This window comes from Lepidothrix coronata, unplaced genomic scaffold, assembly GCF_001604755.1.
Source record: "Lepidothrix coronata isolate B3197 unplaced genomic scaffold, Lepidothrix_coronata-1.0 Scaffold100, whole genome shotgun sequence".
NCBI lineage: Eukaryota > Metazoa > Chordata > Aves > Passeriformes > Pipridae > Lepidothrix > Lepidothrix coronata.
In genome coordinates, this window is record NW_016690280.1 from 1,069,276 (window position 1) to 1,096,319 (window position 27,044).

Sequence of the window (27,044 nt, forward strand, 5' to 3'; positions counted from 1 at the left end):
AGCCACCCCCGCACAAGCACTGCCCATGGAGGGCAGAACCCCACGGAGCTGTCAAAACCACAGGCACAGCCTTTGCTCCTGGGCAAGCAGGCACAGAGGGGTGAGTGACGTCTGTACACACAGTTTAATCACAATACAATTAAGTCAGATGCCTCATTGGAAGATTGGATTAAAGGCATTTGATTTAAATATTTGGGGTCATAGAGAATATCTGCCTTGTGGTACTATTCACTTTAACACTTACTTTTCAAACTTCAGCTCAACATGGACCAAAAACTCATGTGTTCCTGCATGTGCACAAATCATCCCATAATCACTGGATTTGAGGAAAAGCACTGAATGTCACAAGCACTGTCAGAGCCACAAGCTGCCAGTGCTGCCCTGCTTGGCCCTGTTTTACTTTGCAGACCTAGAGGCCCCTGAACTGGCACATGCACCTGGTTCAGTGCCAGGCTGCTCACCTAATCCCTTGGGAACAGCATGGTGCTTCCGCTCTCCAAAGTGTCACACAGCTTTAACTGATTTATTCTGCTGAATTTCTTTATAACTTATGTTAAGAAAGAAATTATTAGGAAGAGGCAACTCTTGAAATCTGAAAAACTGTGAATGTGGCAAACAATCCCTGTCAGGTCCCAGCAAGACCTGGGCTCACAAACCTTGCTCTATGATAAGCCACATCATTTTTTTCCCCTTAAAGGATAAATAAATTAAAACCATCCTACTGGGGGAATGGGACGTGACTCACTCCAGAGCTTCAAGCAGGTATGAGACAGAGATGCATCTTTACTCTGCATATAACACATGTAAAGCACGATCTTGATTTGGAAGTGTCCTACCTTTGGATGCTCTATCCTGCCCCCACAGCACTTCTGCCAGGCAGCTCACCCGCAGTGGGAAAATCCACAGGGAGCAGGCATGGCGTGGGGCTGGGCCTCACAGTCCTGCTCCCAGGAGTGCTGAGGAGAGGTCGGTGTGGTGCTCATGCAGCTGAGGGTTTAGTGGCAGCGATGATGAGGAGGGAGGCAGAGCAGATGATGAAGCTGGATGAAGCCTGTCTTGGCTGCTCCACACTTACCTTCCCGTTGGGAGTACCCAGATGGGCAGGGCCCGTAGGCATCCCACCTGCTGGAGTGAGGGCTGGACCCCAGACCTCCAAACCCAACCCTGGTGCCAGCCAAGCCAACAACGACGAGATTCACCATCTCTGCAGCACCTGCCCTGGCACTTGGCCGAGCCCTCAACCAGCATCCAGCTAAATCAGGAATGTCCCTGTCTGCTCTCAGGGGATGGGGGCTGCTATGGATGAACAGGAACTGGAAGTGTTTGAGGCCTGTGGGAGGACTGGAGGGGTGGGAAGGAAGGTCTCCCTGAACTGAGAAGGTCGCTGCGTGCAGCGAGGCCATGAGCTGCCATGGTGGGAGCAGCATTCCCGCCGGCCGATCCACAGGGATGCGCAGGGGCGTGCCGAGGAGCACCAGGGGGAAATTGGGTTCAGCTCCTGAAGATCTGAGCAGATCTTCACATGACAAGGAGGGGAGGTTCTGTGGGAAAATGCTATCGGGCCCGGCCAAGCCGCGGCAGGAAGGAAATTCCCCCAGCGGAGCCGCCATCGCGCGAGGGCTCTGCTGTGGCGAGTTCAGGGACTTCGTAAATAACTCGGCCATCCCCAGGGAGGCATTGCTAAGGTCGCTGTTTTTTCCCTTGAACTTTCCAGATGAAGGAAGCAATAGCAGAAGCAACAGCACAGATTTGGCCGGAGATCAACTGTACTGACAACAGTCAGAGAATTGAACTCAGAAGAAAAGTCCTTTGTGTGTGTTGGAGTTATCACCAGATGGGCTGGGCAGCCCTGGAAGTTCTGCTCAAAAATATTCCACATGGGCAAAACCCCCAGAGCTGGAACTCACTGGCAGATGTAACCCACAGTAACTAATTCCACCATTTAGACCAAGTTAAAAATGCAGGGCACATGCTTGGTGCCCATTAAAAATTAAAATGTTAAATTGTATTCTTCAGCAAACTGCTGGGATTGAGTAAGTAACAACCCTGATTAAAGATTAAGGATGGAGAGTCTATAAAACACTAATTACCACTGTACTTACAGGGAATTTGGCCTGTTGGGTTTAATTACTTCTAGTTCAAGATCACTTGAGTTCAGGCTGGGCTGGGGAGCGCTGTTGGAGTTGAGGAAGCTGTTTACATTTGAAGAGATGACGGATTCCAGGCTGGAGTTGATGATACTGTTCCTGTTCTCCTCTAAAAAACACCAAAATCCAAGAACCATCATCTGCCACTGAAGGCAAAGTAAAGAGCAAATGACTGCAAAGGCATCGAGTGTTCCCAGCAAACCCTGCCCCAGTGCAAACTGGGAGCATCTCCCCAGAGCTCAGAGTTAGTTACAGAGATATTATACATTAAACCACAAAAAATACCAGGTACTCTTTGGTTCTTTTGGTTTTAAGATGCAGGTACATTTAAATAAGCACCATTTTTAGCAAGCAAATATGCACTTTTCTCAATGCATTAATATTTTGTATTCCCAAAGGCATCTAAAATGCCCCAACCTGAAAGAAATTAAAATGCAAACTATGCACAGGGATGGATTTGTGTTACTGAAATCAGCTCCCAAGGGATGGAGTGTTTGGACAACAGAGCAAGACAACAGTTTAGATCAAGAACAGGACAGATCACCCCTAAGCTGCCTAAGGACTTAAGTTTATCTCAGCAAAAAATGCTTCAGTCTCATACTTGACATCACTACTGTTGCTCGTTCCTGTCCAGGTCTAAAGGGGAAAGGGAATGGAGTCTCTGCTCCTTTTCAGCTCAGCTCTTTCAAAATGCAGAGCCATGGTGGGACAAAGACCCGGCTTTGGATCTGGAAAGGAATGGGATGTGTTGGGCATCCCCTGGTGCTGGGATCAGTGCTCTGCTGACAGTCCAGAGCTTCTCAGAGATTCCTGTTTCTCTCAATCACATTAAGAGATTTTCTCATTATTTGTGTAACTTCAGCAGTGAGCACTGACAATATTGTGCATCTCAAGCTGACACCACAGCATGGGCCCCTCCTCATCTCTGCCCCAGATCCCCTAAAATCCCATTAACTCATTTCCAGGAGAAGCTTTTTCCATATGAGCAGTAATTGTAATTGTGAGAAGCAATTAGCAACACTGATGGCACGACAGCAGCCCCAGGCAGAGAACTGCTGCTTCTGGGATGATGCCTTCCTGAAAGACAGGCACCTGCTGGAAAACACAGAGAGTCCTACTTCAAGGACATATCTTTCCAAAATTATTTTTCCAGTGCACAATAATATGGTCCAACTACAACCAAAAAGCACAAAGAAATATGGAAATCCTCATTCTCAATCTCCCTTAATTGCTATCTCTGCTTGTGCAAGGAGAACGTGCAATATGCATCCGTATCCTGCGCACATTTAAAGAGGGATAAGAGTGCAAGAGGAACTCCTGGGATATGTGAAAAGTTAATCCTGAGCACACAGCAGAAAGGAACTGCCTGTAAAACAGCCTGGCAGGAGTGTTGTCTCAGAGTGTTGGGGAAGCTCTGCCACTGCTCTAAAGGGAAAAACCACATCAGCCACAGGTTTGTGGATGTCCAGAGCAGGGTCCGATACTCCTTGTCCTGCTCCTTTGCTGGAGCTGCTGCATTTCCCAGATACCTGGACAAAATCAGCACCTACATGGCAGCAGGACAGGGCTAAACCTTGGTTTATCTGAGGTTGAGCTTATCTGCCAGAGATGAGCCAAGGCCAAGGATGTGTTAATTATGTTGATACGCATCAACATGTTCCTGAAATTGGGTTTCCCTGATCTTGATCTGCAATGAGTCACCATGGGGACAAGCAGCACAGACACCTCTCTGTTCCCAACTCTGTGAAAGTTGAAACCTCTGGGTTCAGAGGGCATCAGCACGTTGTGATGAAAAAGATTATCCATGCAGAAGACAAAGATGGAAAAGTAAAGAAAAGCAGAACACTGAGCTCCACAAGTATCGACATGCAGACATGGGAGCCAGCAGATGAAATGAGAGAGAAATTAAGCTGCCTAAGGACCTAAAAACCCCAAATCCCTCTATTTTTGTGTCTGCTAGAGCAGGTTTTGGACAGCCTGTGACAGACCACCTAAACACAGATGACCAAGCTCAGGGATTGCTCACGCTGAGCCTGGCTGGACCCAGGGCCGACCTGAGTCCCTGGAGTGTGGACTAACACTACAGCTTATTATTTCCAAACATTTTCTACCCAAGACTGAAGTCCAGGAATAAGCTCCATAAGCCTGACAGATCAGTGTGGATTGTCTGCCTAATCTCCACACAAGCCACCAGCCAATATCAAATTAGAGTCCCCGTCAGCCACAGAACTGGAAGTGTTTCAGCTAAAGGGGAAGGGAGATGAATGGCAGAATCTGAAACTCCTGCTTTATTTTATTTCCTCCTTTTTAAAAGGCTGAAACTGTGTTTTGCTTCATGTTTTTAAATGCTTATGTGAAGGATTCTTTGCTGGGAGGTTTAATTTGGTCTTACAGCTACAAGAGCAGAACTGCCTTTCAGCTAAAGAGCACTTCCAGAGTGCAGAAGGGAGAAGAGCCACTTTGCAAAGAAGAAGAAGAGCAAGAGCTTCTGTTAATAAACCAAACCTGCAACTTCTCTCTGAGACCCCCCTGGGTCAGTTGTGGGCAAAAATGGGAATGTTTAACAACAAAATAATCACTATAATCATAGATTAAACATAATGATCTAATCCACTCTCTTGCATTACCCTGTCTGTTGAACATGATAATTTTCGACTTACACACAGCTTTGTATGATGAATTCTAGTGAAAATTTTACAAAGATATTGGACTTCGATAAACAAATTTCAAGTAATGGAAAATCCACTGTCCCACTTCACTTCTTATGGTAAAATTATTCTCAGTCTTAAAAAATGTTCACCTTGTTCCCCTTTTGAACGTTTCTAGCTTCAATTTTCAGCTTTCAATTTCTGTGGTGCTCAGTTGTGTTTGAGTTGCTGCCCAAGCCCTCGTGCTTCAACCTGACTTTGAGCCTTGGCCCATCTCTGGACCAGTTAGAAAGAAAACAAAGAAGAAAGGAGTAAGAAAGGAAGAAGAAATGAAGAAAAAAGAAACCTCACATAATTCCTCAAGTGACATGTGCAGCAGGGATGGCAAACACTGAATAAAATGGTAGTGGCTTCCCCAAAGATACAGGAGGAAAACTGTGAAAACATTGCTTCATTTGGGAATAAATAAATGCAGAAATAAACACATGAGCTCAGTTCCTCTTCCAGGCATGGGGAGGATGGCACACAAGGGCTCCAGCAGCCCATTGACCCTGGAGTGTGACAAGCAACTGCTTAGTTAGCAGAAAATAAATCACTAGGACTGAATTTTTCAAAAGGAACTTTTGATATTTGAGGCTCCTCCGACAGCTGTGCTACACCATTCCCAGAGCACGCTCTGGTGCCACCGCTGCTTCCTCAAACTCACACGGATTGTTTCGACACCCTCCGAAATGACAGTGGCTGGTAATTAACAGTAACTCAATCAGACAAACCCACATGTTTTGAGAGTCAGCAAAGTCCACAGCGACCACTCTGTCCACCCTGGGAAGCTGGGTTATCTCCAGCCCTCCCCGGCTCCTTGCTCCATGTGTGCTTGTTCTGCTCACCAGGGCACTCTCTTGCTTTTTGATCAAACTGGGAGAGCTCCCAGTTGGTTCCAGGAACACATGGCCTGGATGAACCAGAGAGCTGGGAATTGGGTTTATGCTGTAACGCAAAGCCACAGCCTGAGCAGACACATTTCTGCCACCCCATGAGCAGGGATGGGGCCTTGGCTCTTTCACCCAGATATCTGGAGCATCAATTAGTGACAGAAATGGAAAGATGAGCTCCAACATTTTTAAACTGCCATGGTACATAATCCTCAGGAAAATGCCAAACCTCCTGGCCAAGTTTTCCTGTCTGTAAAAGGCAAAGTGCCTGAGGGCATCCCAAAAGGGTTGCCCTGTGGGGATGTCGGCGGGTGGCCACCCTCAGCACAGGTGTGGCACTCTCGTCCCGGCAGCTGATGACAGCGATGATGGGGGCGAGGAACATGAGAAGGGGAACACGCAGAGGCCAGTCAGGTGGGGAAGGGACAGCAACACTTTATCCCATGCTACAGCAGCCTTGTGTTGAGCCCTGGTTAAGGGCTCAGATGCCAGGAGAGCTTCAAACTCCCCACTGATGCAACAGCGGAGGAAACTGAAGCCTGACCCTGTTATGGAATCATCTCTTCCACTGACAGCAGTAGAACTGCATGGGAATGGCATGGGAATGACAATCTGTTAGGCATGATTAGGGCAAATATGGAGGGCTGAGAGGGCGGCTGGGCACTTACGCTTCTCGTTGGGCTGGGGCGTGTGGAAGAGCGTCAGCGGCCGCTCGCTGCAGGAGGGAGGCTTCGAGTCCATGCTCTTCTTGCGGGATAACAGCAGCTGTGAGTTCGACGCCGGAGTCTCTGGCACCGTGTTAAATATCTGTTAAAAATAATAAACAAGTTGTTCTCTGGCATCATCCTTCGAACAGGACAGCTGCCCACCTGCCTGGGCTGCACCACTCTACAACCACTCTGCAGCGCAGCGTCTAAGGAAGACATGTGTTCAACAGGGCAATATTTTAGGTAGAATTTCCTAAATTCTACATTCCTGCTCTGTCTGCACTCCTCTTCTCTATTTTTCACCCAAGATGCACATTGCAGGATGGGAAGAACCCTGACACTCTGGCACTCTGCTGAATTTTTGGGGGTGCAGATGATGGCCAGTGTCCCAGACAGACCAGCCATCACTCCCCCTGTGCCCCCTGCAGAGCAGCCTCGGCGCCCACGCTCCCACGCCTGCAGGCCAGCTTGGGAAAGTCTTTGCAACTTCCAGCCACAGCTGTCAGAAAACTGAGTAATCACATTTTTCTCAAGGGGATGGAATTTTAAAACTGCATGAACCCAAAGAGAAGCAGTTTTGTTGGTTGTTGATATTTGGTTATTTATTGTTCCTCTTCTGGATCCCCAGGCTCAGACAACAGCAGCCTCCATACCAGCTCTCTCAAGGTCTCGCTTCATTGCTAGAGCTCATTAAACCCCATCCCTCAGTGTCTTTCCTGCTCTACCTGCCCCAGCCAGACAGTCAACCAGCACGGACAGGGGTTCCCAACAGGAAAACTGCATTTTAGCACAGCTCACTGCCCGCCGCAGTGAGTGGCTCCTCTGGAGCACATGGCTGTTGCCACAGTCACTGGCAACCATCACAGTGGCCACCAACAGCCATGGCCATGGTCACCAACAGCCATTATCACGGTCACCATCAGCCCTCTCCAGTGGCCATCACATGCCACCAGCGAGCGGAGCCGCTGCCAGCAGTTAACGGGTTTGTTTCATGAAACAACAACATCACCTTCACACACACACACCAACCCTCCACGATGATTCCTACAAATCCCTGATAAAGTGCCAGGATGCCTCAACTAAAAATGTCAATGTCCTATCCCTTCCAAAAGTGCACAGGGGCAGTGGGAAGGGCAGCATTCGGCCCTTGAGAGGAGCTGATGACCCGCTCCCAGTGGATCGAGCACCACATGGCCAAGGACATCCCTCCCTGGCCTTTCTGAGGACATTGCTCCCAGCCTCTCTGTCCATGGGGACTCCCTGTCAGGGCTCGGGATCAGCCCTGAAGCCGGCAGCTGGGGTGAGGCACAGGAATTGGAGCTGAATCCCTGTGTCCAGCTCCTGCGTGCGCAGCAGGACCCGGCAATGGCCCGGTGAGCACTTGGATCTGACTGCACAGTGGGACAGATGGAGAGATCATGGAGCCCTTCCTGGGGAGCTCTGCAGTGCTCATTCACACATTCCTCATGGGCTCAGGGATTAGTGGAGAGAGAGGCTGCCCCAGTCACACTCTCTGCAAGAAGCACCAAATGTTGTCACCCCACACGCCTGCCCACGGCCATTCCCACTCCGCAATGGCTGGTTCCCAGTCTCCCCATTGGAGTCTGGGGGCCAGTGTCTCCCCAGCCTCTTTCATGGATGATGCACCATGTTCTCTGCATCCCACCAGCCCTCCCCAGCCCCCAGCAGCTCACTAGCCCACCCTAGCACCTCACCAGCCCTGCCCAATACATCCCACAGTCCCAGTTAGCCAGGCTATTCGTGGCTCACACAGCTGCACATGCTTCAGGTGCCTTCCCTGGCTCTGGGACCTCACCATGAGCCCTGTGCTCAGCAGGCTAAATACAGCTCCTGGAGGCAGGATCCTCAGCACAGGGGCTGAAATCGGTCCCAGGGCACCCTGCCTGCCCTGGGCTCCACTCCCCACACCCAGCACAGCCACTGCCTGCTTTAATGTGCTCTTGCTTTCAAATTGCTTTTCAGTAATAAATTCACCTTGGGAAATATAATGAAATATATAAACCAAGCAAGATAAAAGCATTGATTTATGAATTGCATTTTACACAACAATTCCCACAGCACACTTGAAAATAAACTTCCAGGTTTCTGTTTCAGGTTTTTGGTTTTTTTTTTGGTCTTTTATAACAAGAGAAGATACAAATGCTCTTCAGTGAGGAACTCAGTGACTAAAAGCAGCCTCATTTCAAATGCAGCTGGAACATCATTATGAAACTATTTTGCTAAAACCTTCAGCACTGAGATCTTACCATAACTTTGCATTTCTGTTAAAGCCCCCAGTCAGCCCAAAAAGCTGATGGCCTGCACTGCACCCTCAACACAGGCTCTTCAGCTGCTCTTGTGGAGGCAGGGAGAGGTGTGGGCAGCGCAGGAGGCATTACAGAGAATTAGGATATCTTTTATAATACATAAATGTGTTGTAGTCACAAGCACATGGAGGAAAGGCCGAGAATCGCTCATGGATAAATCCTGTTAAGGAAAGTGGCATTGGGGTTCGTTAGGAAGTGCTGGGCAGCAGAGCAGGGCATGTGGCTCCTGCTCAGCTTCCTTAGGCTCCTGTTTGCTCCATTGCAACACCTGGCAGGCAAACAGAGCCATCGTCCCTTCCTCTCCAAGCCCTAATCCTACTCCCATCCCAAGGTTATTCCACATTTCCAGAGGATCTGGTGTCAGACTCATGGGAGATGGCCCAAAGGGCAGCAGTTCCCAATGGCAGCTGTAATTTAAAGACAAATGCAAGGGCTGTAACACCTTGATGCATAGGGATCTTCCTGAGGAGAACATGCCTGAGCTCCTCCATCCCAAACCAATACCACAGCCTTTCTGTGCCCACAGAAGCAATATCTCCAAGAATCAGAGATCCTGTCTCCCTGACCCCACTGGCTGCACGTTTGAGGCCCCACTGCAGCCCCATGCAGCTGTGCCCCAGGACTGCTGCCCACACCACACAGAGCAGAGGTTCAGCCTTGCATGTGAACACACAACAAACCTGTCCAAGATGTCCCCCAAGATGCCTGTGAGCAAAGCCCCATGTGACAGCTGTGATGCCACCCTGCACCACCACCCTGGTCAGGGCAAGCTGGTCTCTACTTCTACCTTTGCAGCACAAATTAGTTACTTCTTTCTAACCAAAACCAGACTAACAAAAGAGCATAATCATGGAATTGGATGAATTCAGAAGAAAATGGTATATTTTAGCACATGCAGTCACCCCACGCAGCCAACTGGGAGGGACAGCCAGCACGATGGCCCCACCAAGCCACCACTGCTCCACTGACAAACGACATCCTCATGGCCAACAAACACAAATGCATCAGGATTCAGGAGATCAGTGCTATGGATAAAGTCAGTACTTGATAAACCCAGATTTAGTCAGCAAAGCAGGAGCCAGCCAAGGTGTACATTGTGCACTAGCTTCCTTTAGTGCTCATCTCTCTTGAAACCAAGGACAAATTCCTACTAAACAGTGGAAAAGGGGGAGAAAGGGGATTTCTGTGATGGAGACAGAGACATGCTGACTCATACTGGGATGCCAGGAACAGCTTGGTTACCCAACTGCAGCCCAGGAACAGGCAATTTTGGCACCTCTGTGTCCTCTCCTGAGCTGTGTCCCTCACTGGTGACAGTGCCAGGGAGGTGCCAGCTGTCCCTTCCCTGGCACAGCCCCCCCACCTGCAGCAAAGCTGCCAGTGCTGCTGGTTACAGGGAATGAGGGGGGCCCTGGGAGAGGGGGCTCCCATTGGGAAAGAGAGACCAATTCCTTCCCATAAATAATTGACACTGAAAGAAGCCAGGGAAGCCATTACCTTCTCATGGTTTTCTATTAAAATTTCAATCACGATGTTCTGGAATTTGATGTCCATAATGGCAGCGACTGTTTCCTCTTGAGGTCGAAGCAGCGTCGGCCCAAACACCACACCCAGATTAGCAACAGTCATCAGGTTCTGCTTGTGATTATCTGCAACTCTGGGAAAAAACAAAAAGAGAAAGAAAATGAAGTAGGTGATGGAACTAATCCGCAGGGAACCCCCTCTCTGCTCTCCCTGACTCGTGGCTGGCACAAAGCTTACAACCCTGTTTACATTTTTTACGCTCCTGGTGAGCTCCTTGAAGGCTCAGCCATGTGGAAAAGTACAAATTTAACTGTTGTGTTCCTGGAGACCTTTCAGCCTCCATGAATTGACTAATCCCACAAAACCCCAACCCCGCACCGGCCACCGAGCCTCATGCTGCAAACCACTCCCAGGAAAACATCTTGAATCATTAATGCTTAAAACCCTTCTGAAAACAAATTGTTGGACCTCTGACACACGCTGCTCTCCAACTCAATGAGTGACCTCATATGTTCCAAAGGCCAATTCCTTCTCAGCCATTCCAGTGCTGGGCTGCACCAGAGGTCAGCCCCATCCAGGTCATCCAGACTGGCTGGGAGGTGATGATGGGTCTTTACCTCCAGATCCCCATGGCCCACGTCTGCCCTTCTCCATCCTGCTGAGGAACCCGCCTGAGATGAGCACCCACTCACCCAGGGACCCACCAATATTCGAGCTTCCTCCCTGCCACCTCCATCTCTTTTTTGTTCACGAGGGCACAGACCAGTTCAGAGAAGTGAAGCAGCTCACGCTGAGGACGTGCCACAGTGTGTTTGAGCAGCTCCAGTTGGTCCCTGGTCTTAGTGATGCAAATCCCCATCAGCCCCAATGGGGTACGTCCTGTGCTCTGTCTCACCCCGAGGATACCGTGCACTGAGGACACACTGCATGCAGGAGGCAGCCCAGCAGCCCCCATCCATGTCAGACCATGGATGCCAGGGACCAGGTGCTCGGCTGCTCCATGGCACAAGCCTGGTTGTGGCATGGACAGAACTTGCTGGGTACCATGGAATCTGCTGAGTCACACGGGGACACGCGTGCGGGCGGCGCAGCCGGGACCTGCGGCGCAGCCCTGCAGCCCCGTCTCCCCGAGTCTTTCTTGTGGTTTTCTCCTGACCTCTTCAACCAGGAAACACGGCAGCTTCAGGCTGTGTGCTCACACGGTTTTAGCCTAAGGGGGTTTTAGTGTCTTTTCCCTTCACTCTTTCTCTCCTGTTTCCATGGATAAATGCAGTGGAGGAGCACAGAGTGAGGCTGGACTGCCCCAAAAATTCATTGCCACGAGCTTTTACTATTGATCTTGGGGCCAAGATATTTGTGGGCATACTCAGTGTATTTCAGCACACTGTAAGCACAGGCTCGCTTAAAAGAAAAGATGCTTTCCATCCTTTTCCATCCAAATCTCACTTGAACCAGAAAGAACTCATTCCTCATCTCTATATACAGCTCCTCAGGCAGCAGATGGGGACCTCAGCACAGAGCAGGGCTCTCAGTGCTGCTGGTCTAGCTTCTCCCAACAGCAGCATCAGCCCTACTTACTGCCCAGGCAAGAAGCCTCATTTCGGTGCATGTTACATCCCTGGAGAACAGGCAGAGCTGTCACCTCCACCGAGTCTGCGCTTAAAGGTGGGAGGTCCTGGCCAAAGCCCCTCAGGAGCTGGTGGAACCTCCCTCTTACCCGTAACTCCCCCCACTGTCAGGAAGCTCTGAATATTTTATCACAAACGTGCGGGAAATCTCCAGTGTCAGTAAACGCTGTGGGAGATGGGCTGCCCTGGAAACGGGCTCCAGCACAGAGATGACAACTTTGCCAGTGCTGAGATGATGTGCTGCCCACAGGGCTGCTGTCATCCCATCCAGGCTGGACATTCCCATCCCCAGATGGGCACAGAGCCTCTCCGCATCCCCATCCCCATCCTCACCACAGCCAAGAGCACACCAAGCTGTGCACCGCAACACTGGCACCACCCACTGTGACCCGCAGGGCCGGGAGAGGGGGAGCAAACTTTCCTTAGGGAGTCACAACCCCATGCAACAGTGAGAAAGGCAGAAGTCCAGTAAGAAACATTATATGCTATAAAATACTTCTACAAGGATTCAAACCTTCCCCTCACTCCCACCCATCTCCTCACCAAGACACTTACAAACCCCAAAGACATTTTCGCATTGCAACATCTACATTTCAAACACACATTCACATGCTCCTAACTCGATTTGGAAAAACACAGCTGCAATTCAAATGGCTTTGAAAAGTACTAATAAAATAATAATTTTAGTGATCTTCTGCGGTTAGTAAAACAATGTTCATTTATTAAAAAAAAACAATCTAATTGATCTAAGTCATACAAAATTAGGTCCCTCCATTTCTCATTACCGTTACCATGTCCTACATCACTCTAATAAATTGCACTGTCACCAGCTCATTACGGTGAGGCAGCTGTGCGTGGCCCTGGTAATTATTTCAGACTGAGCTATTAATGGCTTCCCAGGCAGGACATGATCCTGCAGCACCAGCCACGGACCTGCCCTAGCAATGTCCACACGGGTGGCCCCTTGCCTCCATCACCAAACTCCACTGTGTTTTATTTTGCCTCTGGAAGTGTGGGAGCCATTCTGCAGCTATGCAATCTGGCTCCTTTCTGGAATAAACCTTAGTGGCACATGAACTGATCTGCATCCTGGGTACTTTTCCAGCAATAGCCTTCCCCACACTGGGTCACCACAGCTGTGCTCCAAAACATGATTCACCTTTCACATCCTTCAAATTCCACAACCATTACCCACAGGATAATTTACTCTAAATTATACCTCTTCATCATCTTTTGTACTAGGAAATAATGCCACAGTTTCTAAAGATGGGGTGTTCTCAGCCCAAAGTGAGCTTAATGCCGGAGCTGTTCAGCAGGGACTGGCAGTGCCATTCCTGAGCTGCCCTTTAGAAGGTTTCCAAGCATTCACTGTATTTTCCTTTTAACCTGCTGTTTCTTTCCGGTCCTCAGTGCACTTTGAAAGAACTGCACTAACATTAACTTTGATGGGTCCTTTTCCCACTCCCTCTCCATACCCACTTTGGAGGAGTCACATCCAGCACAGGGAAGAAGCAACAACTAATGGAGGAATGTGCAGAACCTCTTCATTCCTGCTTGGGGCTCCCAACAGGCCAAACTACCACTGGCTTTTGGACTCTGGGCTGTGCCTCCTCCTCTCAACACATGATGCTTCCCACATGCCTCCCTCCAGGATCAGTGGGAGATCAGCCTGGCAGTGTGGGACAGTCCTTGGCCATGGGAATACCTGTGCTCAGCAGTGCCTCACCAACGCACAGCTCCATGAAGGCCTGACCCACTTGGTGCTGACCCAGGAGCTGTGCTGGATGCTGCCAGCACCCAGCCAATGGCACTGAGACCGAGCCCGGGACACCCCGGGCCAGGAGCCCAGCGCTCCTGTGGGAACTCCATCCCAGCAGGTCATTCCCCAGGGTGTCTGTGGACGCCGCTCACTTTACACTCACTTTCAGCAAAACAAAGGAGAACAGGAGCGGAGTAAATCCATGTTGTGTGTTAAATTAGATTATGCCCAGGTTGCCTGGATACCGTATAATCACTGCCATGACCAAACACAATTTAATACAGGGTAATTGGTAGCCAAGGTTCAGCGCAGGGAAAGCGCAGGAAGAGTAAATATTCCCTGGCTGCGCTGGCTCGCGGTCGGCACTATGTAGGAGAGGAGAATAGCAGCGGGTGCCATGGGCAGGCAGCACAGCGTGGGCCCTCACTCCTCTTACCAAGATTAATGAATTTGGTCTTTTCACCCTGCTCAATGGCTCAGACTCATTTTCACTAAGACCCAGTTAAAGAATTCATTTGCTTCTCCAGCAAACTACACAGGTGCTTCCAGTCCTCCCAGTAAGAGCCAGCACTGCAGCTGAACATCATGCACGGGGCCCAGGACAACAAAAAATGGACCAGCATGAGACTTCTGGGCTCTGACCTGGCACCAGTGGGATCACTTGACACTGGTGGACACAGTTCAAGCCCCTGCCCAGCACACTGGGCACCAAGAGCCACAGAGCTCCATGGGAGCTGCTCCAGTGGATGCCACGAGGGCACCCGGCTCTGCTCCCCACAGAACTCCTGTTTCCTGTGTCTGGAATACATACTTTGTGCATGTATTTTATATATGTGTATAAAATTATATATATATATAAATTTTTGTGTATGTATTTTATATATAAAATACATGTATCTGCATATCAGCCCAAAGTGCCATTATTAGTTCAAATATCTTCCCTGATTCAGAACAAAATCTCTGAGCAAACAACCATTTGAAGGGAACAAAGGCAAAGTCTGGAGTGTTTCTATTTCCATGCCTGGGACAAACCTTTGAAAACAAAGTGCTTGTTGTGGCTGACCTAGTAAGTCCTTAGAGGATGGAAAATAATGCAGCTAATTCCTATTGCTACAGGTAAAAAACCATCTCCTGTCTGCCATCACCAATAGAGCTGTTTAATGTGAAAAGCCAGTCACGCAGAGGCCAGCAATTCCCAAAATTATTTAGGTTGCTTTGGGTAGTTTGACAGAAATTAAACACTCACCTTTGACTCTGGATGTGCATGAGAGGTAAAAAGCAGAGGGAGTGCAGGCAGCACACTGGATCTGAGGGGAACCTGTGGATCCAGGGGTGTTGGTGCGTGGCAGAACTGCACTTACCCCATGCTAGTGAGAGCCCACCAGGGCAGTAACTAAGTTCCCATCCAGTTCATCCAAAGAATCATAGTATCATGGAATCATTTAGGTGGGAAAAGCTCTCCAAGATCATTGAGCCCAGCCATTCCCCCAGCACTGCCAAGGCCGCCGCTAACCCACGTCCCCAAGTGCCACATCTACATGGCTTTTAAATCCCTCCAGGGATGGTGACTCCACCACTGCTCTGGGCAGCCTGTGCCAGGGCTGGACGATCCTTTCCATGAGGGAAATTTCCCTAATATCCAACCCAAAACTCCTCTGGCACAACTTGAGGCCATTTCCTCTTGTCCTGTCGCTTGTTATGTGAGAAAAGACCAGACCTCCACCTTGCTCCATCCTCCTGTCAGGGAGTTGTAGAGCATGAGAAGGTCCTCCCTGACCCTCCTTTTCTGCAGGCTGAGCCTCCCTCAGGCCCCTCAGCTGCTCCTGGTGCTCCAGACCCTTCCCCAGCTCTGCTGCCTGTCTCTGGACACGATCCAGAAATCCCTCCTGGGGCAGCACAGCCTGTGCTCGGGGAGGCTCAGCACAGCCAAGCTTTGTCCAGGTGGAACCCCACAGCTCCCTGTTCCCAGTTTCCCCCACTTCCAGCCATTTAATCTGGATCTCACCCAGGAATGGACGGACGGACGGACACAAGCGGCTGTGAGCGCACACAATTGCTGGTATTTATCAGATACAACCTAATGAGTTCTGGGAAATGTTCCTGGGTGCATTTAACTCATCCCTGCACATTATTGAGTTTAATTGGGCTACAGCGTATGAGTGTGTAGGTGGAGAGTGGCTGAGGGACTGGGCTGGCCCCCACTCAGCTTCACCCCTCTCCAAGGGGCTGGCAGAGTTGTGTCCCAGGAGATGGTGGCCCTGCAGCTCTCTGAGGATGACTCACTCTTGCTCAAACCTACGGTGGGTCTCCCAGCCTTGGGAACGTGTCCATTGGCCAGGAATGCAGTAGGTGTTTATTGCACCGTGTTGTGACCACGGTGCCCAGCGCAGAGCTGGTGAAACCACCCGTGCAATTCCACCTGTAGCAGCGCCCGCTGGTGTCCCAGGCAGCTAAACTGGTCAATCACACATTCCTAAACCATTCCTAAAAAGGCTATGTGCATCACAGGAGGTGACAGGGACACTGGTCTGCAGTGGTTGCTGGGAGACAGCCCTGGAGAACCAAGGAGTGTAGCACCTCAAAGGAGCCTGGCCAGCTCTGCTTCATCTCATGTTCCAAAGGTACCTGGGACATGGGTTAGTGGTGGCCTTGGCAGTGCTGGGGCAACGGCTGGACTCAACGACCTTAGAGAGTTTTTCCAACATTCACGATTCCATGATTCCCAAGCTGGAGCACACAAGCACAGAACTGCCACACTTCCAAATTGCACAACCGCCTCTTTATCCTGCTCTTGAGGCTCTGGACATGACTGCACTCTTTGGGCTGCTCTTGGATGCAGGGAGCTCTGCAAGGGCCAGAGGGGTCTGGAGTGGCAGGAGGTCATTGGGCTCAGTCAGCCACATCTGTGGGAATTGGGAACATCTGGAATACGGACAAACCCTGCTGCTGGCAGCCCAGGCTCCACAGGCCACAAGCTCACAGCTCCGCACCCTCCCCAGCCCCGCCATTCCGGAGAGGAGAGCCAAGCCTGAGGAATGTAGATGGAGGCCAGCGGATCCAGAAGGAGGACAGATCACCAGGGAATGACAAGGGGAAATTTGCTGAAAGCAAAAACCTTCAGAGGCAACACTGAGGACTAAAGGGGTCTCAGCGAGCAGCCACGCTGCTCTCGAGTTTCCTGCTCAGGCAAGGATCAAAACTGTGCCTGCACTGATTCTGGGTGCTTTGGCTTGCTCCAACAAGACTCTTTTTCTCCTGGGTGAATCTGGCCACAGCTGGATGCTTGGGTTCACTCCCAGGGAAAAAAAAAAAAAAGGGCTCATGTTGCACTGAGAAGATGCCGAGGCCAAATGTGAGGTTCAGTATCAGCGAGTCTGATCAGTGCGAATTCCAAACGTGCTGCAACTTGCAAGGAAAACACGCAGGGACCTGCAACACTGCTCCGGTTCAGGCTTCCCAGACCAAGCCAATGTGGTTTCCAAAGCCATCCTCTCCGTCCTCTCTGGCTTTGGGCAAGCTGAGCTTGATGGGGGATCTCAGAGGGATCTCGGATCTGCTCACCGACCCTCAGCCCAGGGCTGAGTGGCGCCGGGCTGGCACATTCCCTGCACCTCATCACAGCATCAGCAGCACTGTAGGTTTCCATTGACACCCTGGTGAAAGCCACAGGCACGGCCACGACTTGATGTTAAATGTCACTGTGGTTTCCACCTGCACAAATACAGCAGCCAAAGGGGCCTCACCTTTAAACAACCCCAGGGACAGGGTGGAATGGGGGCTGCCACGGCCACAAACACCGTCCCCTGTGCCACTGCCATCCCCAGTTCCAGCACCCCGGCAAAGCCCATGCTGAACAGGCAGGTTTTCCTTCAAAAACAGAACTCGCTGGTGCTGTCACACTGCAATAAGAAACCCACACGGCCAGCAGGGCAATGAAAGCCCCAAGGAGAGGTATAAGTTGCAAACAATCCTTTGAAAGATCTGCCGCCACGGTAAGCGCTGTGCCGAAGTCTACAACCTGCTGCGTGGAAAACAGCCAAAGTAAATGGGTTCCCTGGGAGCCTCCTGTCAGGAACTGGCACTGGGGTGAGCAAGTGCAGCTCCCACCATCCCTGCAGGGAATCATTCCCAGATGGAGCCAGGTCGTGGGGTCACATGCAGGAGGTGCCTGGTGTACACCTGTACGTTCACACGAGTACAGTGGCCACGGGGAAGGAGAACAAAGAGGAGGTATGACTTTTTTTTTTTCCTCTTAGAGGTGTTTCGGAGCACATTTGCTTCACAAAGGAAAGGTTAGTGCCCACTCCTCCAAAATACTGAATTTCATAGAACAACAATTTTAGAAGAAAGAGAATACAGGAATAACCAGCTTTGCAGAACAAGTCACAGCGAAAAACAGCAGGAAAAATGCTTGTCCCACCTTTTCCAATGATTGAAAACATCCCTCATTTCCCCAGTCTTGTGTACCCTGCCACACACATATAGGTTGGAACAAGGTGGCTTTAAAGGTCCCTCCCAACCCAAACTTTTCTGTGATTCTGTGAGCTGGAGATCACGGGGAAAACTGTTGCTCAAAGACATCTTGGCGCTGATGATTTCTGGTCTCCTTCCTCGTGCTGAAAAAAGATTGGACTAAAAATCGCTGAGTTTGGTTCACGTGCTGGGTCTATTCATACAGAGCAATCAAGGGATGTGCTCATTAAGACGTCTCCATCCCACTCTGTCTGAGGCAACGGCACAGACACCACCAGGGAAAGACCAGTCAGTTATTGGAAATCTTTTGCTCACTCTCACTTCAATCTGTTTCCATACACAGTTTCAGTTTCACTGTGATAAACAATTAAAAAGAATCCAGATATAATTATGTGCTATCAACAACCTCTATCCTACCACACCAAGTTCAAACACAAGCCCACAAGCATTCACACTTGAGGAATGCAAAATGCCTGGTGCTGCTCCTGGAGATCCCGAGCATCAAGTGGGAGCTCAGCAGAGATGTTCAACCACAGAAACTCCACAGCTAACCCGGCATGTGCTGCATTACGAGCTTCTAAACCATCATGCCAGGTTGGTGACATCAGCTTTAGTCCAAGACCCCCATTATCATACCTATAGACATGAGTCTTGTGCGGGAAGAACCTAACAAGAGGTGCTGTAGGTTCCAAAGTTCATTCCTCTCCAGCCAAAAACTAGGGAAATTGCAGAAAACATAAGGACCTTTTGGAGAAGCTTGGAAGGAAAAGCTACCAGCACACACACAGCTGCTCCATGGACAATCCAGGCTGAGGGGGTTAAAAGTTCATTTGCAGAAGTAGATGCAGATAGCTAATTTAAACATTACAGGAAGTCAAGCCCAAAAACCCAGAGAACACCTACAAGGCTTTTTGTGGTGGTTTTTCTTTTTAGTTCTGCAGAATCTCAAAAACAAAACCAGAGAAGTAAAAGGAAGGCAGAGCAGGCAAGGGGAAGGCATGCACAGAGTGCTGCAGGGCACACTGTGCTGTTTGGGCTCTGTGGAAGCATCACCGGCTCCTCCACCAAAACACATGAGGTAGAGGAGAGCAAAGGGGAAACCAAAGGTGTTGCTGTGCCCCAAGAGGCTCTGACACCTCTGGCTCCAAAGCACAAATCATACAATCATGGAACCAACAGAATGGGTTGGGTTGGAAGGGACCTTAAAGCCCACCTATTTCCAACTAGGGAAAAAGGAAAAACGGGCAAAGAAAGCATGGCAGGAGACTGACACGAGCCTGAACCAGGACAGCCGAGCTCCAGACAGGACTTCCCATCTCCAGCAAGGCAGGACGTGCCTACAGGGAGTCACCTTCCATGTGACTTTTGCTACCTATGGGAGTACCCAGACCCTCTGAGTCACCCGAACTCCCAGGGCTTTGCCCAGGAGCCAGCAGTGCTGTGATCCAAAAGGAGCAAAAACAGGCACTGGGCAAAAAAATGGCATTCCCAAAGGCAGCAATGAGGACCACTGCCTGGCCCGGGGCACACTAGCTCAGAGAATGCTCCCTGTTTGCTTTTGGCAGCCAAATCAAGTGAGGAGCATACGAGAGCGGAGCATCTCAGAGGCCTCAGTGGCTAGTGGAAATTTCCAGAATGTCCGGGACAAGAATGAGTTACTGGAAGCAATACATAAATCAAGCAAATGAATAGTTACCAGACAGCAGCATAAACAGCTGCCATGGGGATGAAATCAGACCTGCTGTGCCAAGAGGCGTCAGCCTCCTCGCCGGCTGCACCTTCGGGGGAAACCAGGAAAACAAACCAAGGAAAAGCACATTTCTGGGGGATCTGCCACCCCTGGTCCCATGCAGGTGCCTCGGTGGGTTCCTGAAGTCGTGGGCACAGAGCCCACCACGGTGAGCACTGGGGACCAGTTCCCAGGGGGCTCTGCAGGGCAGCATGGCTGGGAGCGCGGCACAGGGCTGCCAAGGCCGGGACTGCTCCACACCGAGGAAAACAAGCACGGGTTGTATTTTTAGGCAGAAGACCTGGAGGAATTTTTTTCTTCTTCTCCTTTGCCAACAATCCCTCGTACAGCAGCGAGCCCTCCGGAACACACCGCACACCGTGCCCGGTCCCTGCCCTGTCACGTCAACGGGGGTTTTGCTGGATCCCCAACAGCAGCTGCCCCGCAGAGCCCACGGAAACCATCAGAAACCATCGTGCTGATCCGCGGCAAACAATTTGTGCTAGATAACAATCACTGTCTTCTTGGTTAAAAAACGCAAACTAGAAAACACCACCGGAGCAAAACCAAAGGGAACCAGTTGGTGTTGGCCAGGTTGCAGCTGGGAGAGATTAGAGATAATTAATTCTGCTAAATACACGTACACACAGCTTGGCTGCAGCCTGCTCCATGGTCCTGACCTTGGCCAGGAGAGGAGTGGGTGCATGGGTCAGGGGACACCTGGGGCAGTGGCAGTGATGCTGGGGGAATGCGGACCCACGGGAGGGTCTGGGGGCCCTGCGGAGGATGCACGAGCCCAGCACCACCTTCATTGGAGAGCTGGACTCACTGCCATGAGAACAAAGCAAAGCTCAGGTGTCAAATTATGGCCACGCACAAAAAATAACTCCTGAAATGCTTGAAATATAAACAGAGTGAAATCCTCCTGTTCTGCACAAAAAAGAAGAAAGAAACAGGGATGATATTGCGGCTCCACAAACAAAAATGGCAATTTTCTGCAACCAGCTCAACTCTGGCAGTGCCTCTGCCAGCCCAGCACCACTGTGGGAGCCTCGCTTAGCTTTGACTTACTGGACAGAAAAAAAAATTGGTTTAATCATAGAATCCCAGAATGGTTTGGGTTGGAAGGGACCTTAAAGCTCATCTCATTCCACCCCCTGCCATGGGCAGGGACACCTTCCACTAGACCAGGTTGCTCCAAGCCCTGTCCAACCTGGTCTTGAACAATTCTAGGGATGGGACAGCCACAGCTTCTCTGGGCAACCTGTGCCAGTGTTATCCAGTCTCACTGACTGTCATCAGGATACGGGCACAGGCTCAGGTGACGGTCTGGGCTGTGGGTGCTTAGGTTTCCCTGCTGAGATCTCCTCAGAAAAATATCAGAACAAAGAGATCTTCTTGCTCTCAGGAACAGCAAAACACAGCTGGGTTTATTATGGGGATCCTGAGAGCGTGAACATGTCCCAGCAAAGAAGATTAAAGGGTTTACCTACTCGTGGGTCAAGGAATAAAACTGTAATAGCAAGTTTCACTGGAACTAGGGTCTGCAGAGCAGGGGAGGGAATTGCAGCATTACATTCCTGATGAAAGAGCATGAACAGGAATCACTGCTGCTCTGTGTGTCTTAATGGATAACTGCCTGGACACACAGACATGAGATAGTGTAAACAGTCTTGGAAATGCAGTAAGAGGCAGAAATCATGTTCACTTTCTATTGATATGCTCTTTTCTCTCCATCCTATCTATGCCTGTTCCTGAGATCTGTCCTCTCCTTCCTCTGCTAGTCCCTCTCACTGCACTCCGATTTTGGGGGGCACCCAGCTGCCACAGGGAACCCACTGCATTTCTCTGCGATGCAGGAGGAAGGGCACTGCTGAATTACCTCAGAGGCACTTACCCTGTCTGATACTGGTGTTAATAATTGCCATTTTTGAATGTATCAGCTTTCTTAGCACGGTTTTATTGCTGTTAATAACTGCAGCCCCATCACATGAGGAGCCCCACGTCCCTCGTCAGAGCAGCAGTGCACCAGTGCACGTACACCCCAAAAACCCAGAAGCCATAAACCAGCAAGAACAGGTTCTTTTTCTATTCAACTGACACAGCCCAAGTTCTGTTTTTAGTATCAGAAATCTCCGCAGCAAGACTGTGAGAAATATTTTTTAGCTCATCTGATAAACACGCAAATCTTGATTATTCATATGTTACTTAAAATAAAAAACCCAAACAGAAACAGATGAGACAATCCCCTTCAAGCAGCGTGGTCCAGCTTGGCAGGGCCAGGCAGTGGACCCTGGCTTTGCCCACGTTAGCTGTGGGTGCCCTGCTCTCAGCAGCACCCAGACCCTGGCTGGTCCCACCCTCAGAGCATCCCCACGGGACAGCCAGGCCCCATCCCTTCTGCAACACGGCCCCTCCCTCCAAACATCTGCTGCAGATGTGCGGATTTATCTCCACTTATGCCTTTAATATGGCTTTATGGCACTGCAGCCTCAAACAGCTCATTTAGAAGAGTTGTGGCAACAAGCCCTATTCCCAGCTGCCCCCCAGGTACTCCTTGAAGCAGGGTGCTGCTCCCAGATCAGGGTGATGCTCCTGGAGCAGGGGCTGCAGGATCGACACTAAAGGGATGCTGTGAGTCCATGCCTGGGGTTGGCTGAGCCTCTCCCTCCACAGCCCAGGATCCCCCAGGAGTAGCACCAGGGCTGGGAGAGCTCAGCAGAGCAGGCTCTTGCTCCTCAGCTTCCTGCCTTTCTCTGAGATAATTTTTTTCCTATTAAATAACACTATGAGCTGTTTCTTTTCCTAAAATAGCAACACCACCACACTCGCTGTTTGTTTTGTTTCAGTTCCTTCCCCACCAAAACAGCACAAACCCCACTGTACACCTGCCTCCCCCTCCATGTCTCATTCCATCACCAGGGTTTCCTTTAAATGGAAAACACTTAAACAGTTTTGGATTCTTCGCACACATAGAATCCTGCAATGGTTTGGGTTGGAAGGGACCTTAAATCTCATCTCATTCCACCCCTCTTTCAGGGACGGGGCAGCCAAAACTTTTCTGGGCAATCTCAACTGGCCAAGGGGAGCACCCGAAAGAGCCTGGCTCTGGCTTCAGGTTGTAAATACAGAAGGTTTGAAACTAACACCTAAACCAGCTCTTCGGTTTTTAAACAGCCTTGCCAGGGAGTCCGTGGAGACACAAACCCATGTCACAAGAAAGCATCTGGAGTTGGTTTTAAGCCTATTTCAAGTACCGTTTGTTATTTTTTTCCCTTAAACAGATAACTTGGGTTCTCCCAGACCTTCTCCTAAGCAGTCATCCCGATTAACTCATTCCCCAGGTTTCCCAGTCCTGCCTCATCCCTGCTGCTCCTGCAGCACCAGTGCAAACTGCAAGAGCAGGTCCGACCCCGCAGCCTTGAGGCTGTCACAAACATCTGATGATGCTTTCACTTTTAAAACACTAATCAAAGGTTTCTATGGGAACCTGCAGGAGCAGGAAGAAGATGGGAAATTACAGGTCAGCTCTATCACTGAAAGAAAAAAAATTATTCCATTCCTTTGCCCTCGCAAAGTTTCAAGGTGACCCAGAAATACTGATTCATCGGGGTGCATAAAGGCAGAAAATACACCCCAGAGTAGTTGTCTGTTGGGCAAAGAAATCACTTTTAGTCCTTTAATGCCAGGTTTGACTGGAAACCCCAAGAGGAGCTTCACGTCCACTCTGCCTCCTGGGCAGCCAAACCCCACTCCAGGCCACTAACAGCAACATGAGATTCCCAGTAGCTTATGGGTTCCTGGTGCCAACACAGGGCTGAGGGTTGGTCGGGAAGCCCCTTTCCCTCATCCTTGCCTCCCTCATCCCTCCTCTTCTCATTCCTCCCTCCCACTCCACTCTGTCGCTCAGCCCTTGGTTCACTCAGACACAGGTTTCCAGTTTCTTGCCAACCAGATATGACTCAACACCACACACACACAAGGAAACTTTTCCACCGCTATTAACTTTCAGAGGAAGTGGAAAAAGGAGAGAAAAACACATCAGTCATAAACGTACTTTGCCAAGTGGTTCATGAGCAACTGCAGCATCTGCCTGTTTTTCTCCGGGAGCCGATGAACGAGGTTGTGGATCTCTGACACTCTGGACTCCTGATTCTCCAGTTCTGTATGGGAAATAGAAGATGATTTATCTCTGCATCGGGGGTTTGTTATGGGAATACTCATAACACTAACTCCAAAAGACATCCCAAGGACCTGCTCACACCCAGGCATGCTGTGGATACTATCAATGGCACTGCTCCTTCCTACCATCTCCAAGCAGTTGAATCCAAAGGAAGACACTTAATGGGCTGAAACTGTGAGCCGAGAGCTGATGCCTGTGAACAGCCAGTGGTGAGCAGGGCAGGGCAGGGCTGGCTGTAACCAGAGTGATTTCAGCAACGGGAATATCAGCACGTTCCCTTTCTGTATGTTCAGTGTGCCCAGCAAAGGTCAGGCGGGAGCATCCGGTTGGATCCACAGGTACTAAGTGGGAGCTGCTGAGAGAGGCCACCACCACTGTGGCCATGGACTATGTGAGCCCTCCTGGCCCTGGCTCCTTGTACAGCTGCCAAAAGAGAGCTACCTGCTCCCAGCAAAGCCCCTTCTCCCAGGAAAGTGACAGGAACACAGCACAGACATCTGAACCACCACTGGTGCCATCAAACACCCGTGGGCATTGTTTGAACAACAGCCTCCCCCGCCTTGGCAGCTGATGGTCACAACAAGCGGGAGCCACCGCCAGCTCCGCGCTCCCAGCACCATCTGTGCTTCCTCTTCATCTGGTCACCTCCCAAACAACAACCTGCCCCATGGCTCTCCATTCTTATTCTACTTTCTGGGACGGGAGCCCGGGAGGTCGGTGGGGAGGCAGCAGGGCAGAGGGAATCTCAGTAACTTGCAAATGAGGCTCCACTTTGGGAGCGGGGCCATAAACATCAACAAACTCACTCGCTGCTTTGATGAAGCTCCTTTGAAACTGGTACATCATGAGGGGCCCTGGGAGCATTCTAGAAGATAAAAAGGAAACAGGCACAAAACACATCTGGGGAACACAATTCACACACAGAAAGCTTTGCCTCTACCACAAATTCAGCTCCATTTTGAAAAGTGCAGAATTAAGCAACAGCAATTCTAATTAATTCCCCTCATCAGAAAGAATAAGATCTATGCAAGTATCTTTGATTTATTCGTCACTAAATTAATCTTTAATTTTAGCATTCCTTCAATAACATGGAGTTTCAGTGCATTACCAAGCCCCTGACTTTCAAGTAAGTTTAAAAATAAATTAAAAAGATAAACAAGACTAGTTGTAAAACTTTCACAATCCCTGTTCCCATTCAATTCCCCTTGCCCCCTCCCACTCCTGCATCCCTTCAGAGGGTCACACTGGTGCTGCCCACGTTCCTCTTTGCTTTGCCAACAGTTCAAACTCTGGAGCAAATGTTGCCAATCATGCAAAATTCTGTAGTGTTCTGTGATTTTCTAGGCTGAGATCCACCATGCTAATTACCCTCACCAGCCTAATTGGATTTAGCTTCTCTCTTGTGCTCCCTCACTCTGTCAAACACAACCCAACGCACACAACAGCCACAGAGAGCAAGAAGCTGTGGTCACAACAGGTAGAAGCATGTTGTGGATAATGAGATGCTGCCGGCTGCCAACACCCGAGCCCGGTGGGAAGATACCCAGGACGATAAAGGCATCGACTTACACACAGAAATTATAACTACACTAAAGCTCAGCACCGCGTCTGGAAAAGCTCTACAGCCGCTGCCCTTTACACAGCTCCTGCCACGAGCTCAGAAGGTGGAAGTCCATTGGGAAAAGCTCAGAGAAAAGCTTAAATCAAAGCAGGAGATGCAAGAATGAGCTTTTAAAATCATGTTGGTATGATATGTGCATCTGTCAGAAATGAGTGTGTTCCCCAGATTATACTCACACATGCTGGAAGGTCAGGGAAAAGCCAGAATAAATTACCTAAGAGCAGTTTCTGCTGTTTCTATCAAAGTGCTGTTGCTAAAGGTCTGCAATAAGGGGCAGTAATGTCCCAGACCACCACTGAACCCCTCCTGAAGCCAGGTGAGGATTTTCTCCTTACCTCAGGTATGTTTTCAGTGCACTAGTAATGGTCTTGATCTCCCACTCTGCACAGATCTCTGTATCTGTCTCTGTGGCTGTTTTGGGATCTAAGGGAAAAGACAAAAAAGACAAAAGTGAAGCAAAGTGAAAACAATTCCCTTTTGCGCCAGCTCAGCTGTGTGGAGAGACTCTCATGTCCCATTTTATTCGCTATTCCCAGCCCAGGGACCACAGCCAATCCCCACAGGCATGTTGGCAGGGGAGTGGGGTTCATCACCTGGGATGGGCCACATTCACTGGGATGGGAGGAGAGAAAGGAAAGGGAATCATCCATCCCAAGCGAGGACATGGGCAGTTTGGCTCTGAGGGTGACAGGACAGAGGGCACAGCAGCCTGTGGTGCTCAGTGACAGCGGTGATGGCCGGGCACAGACAGGACACAGACTCAGGGCACAGAGACCCTCTTCCCACTGATGCAAAACGTCATCCTGCATCTGCCTCCCCACCGAGGCAATCACAGCCCATCTCCTGCACAGCCACCATCAGGCCAGCAGGAAGTGGCCTGGCCATGGATACCTCAGGCACAGCACTGAGTCCCAACGCGGCAATGGCTCCGTGCCGGGTGAGGAGCACGGCCAGGGAGAGGCAGGGCACGGATGTGCCCCATGTGCTGATCTCTCCCACGCGGATGCTCCTCCACAAACAGGCTTTGCTAACTCAGTGCTGGAAGCACAGTCAGGATCCTGCTCCCACCAAAATCCCAGGGAAGCCTCTGCGGGGATCCCAGGATCCCATCACTGCCAAGCGTCCCTGGGGAGCGGCGCAGGCGCGGGGGCTCCCACCATGCCCAAGGCCAAGGCTGACACAGCCACAGCTGCTCGCACCATCTGCTCCTACAGGCTCAGCTCAGGGGGTATTTCTGCCTTTTCACAGACACAAATAATGCACTTTTGAATTTTAAAGCCCCAGGTAAGCATTGGGTAATTTTCAACCTACTTAAAAGAATGCCCTGAATAGAGTTTGGCTTTCCCTTGGAGCAACGAGTCTATTT

General features: G+C 50.2%; 1 protein-coding gene across 4 annotated transcripts in view; it reads right to left on the minus strand.

Moving 5' to 3' along the window:
- Positions 1-27,044, minus strand: part of ARHGAP26 (Rho GTPase activating protein 26) — a 116,904-nt gene that overhangs the window by 26,233 nt on the left and 63,627 nt on the right. For all 4 annotated transcript variants that reach the window (XM_017822969.1, XM_017822967.1, XM_017822966.1 and 1 more), the window contains exons 15-20: positions 26,014-26,101; positions 24,864-24,922; positions 23,932-24,037; positions 10,259-10,418; positions 6,396-6,534; positions 2,103-2,256 (exon numbers count right to left, since the gene is read on the minus strand). In XM_017822969.1, the coding sequence (XP_017678458.1) occupies positions 2,103-2,256; positions 6,396-6,534; positions 10,259-10,418; positions 23,932-24,037; positions 24,864-24,922; positions 26,014-26,101 (706 nt within the window). The remainder of the gene's footprint in view (positions 1-2,102; positions 2,257-6,395; positions 6,535-10,258; positions 10,419-23,931; positions 24,038-24,863; positions 24,923-26,013; positions 26,102-27,044) is intronic.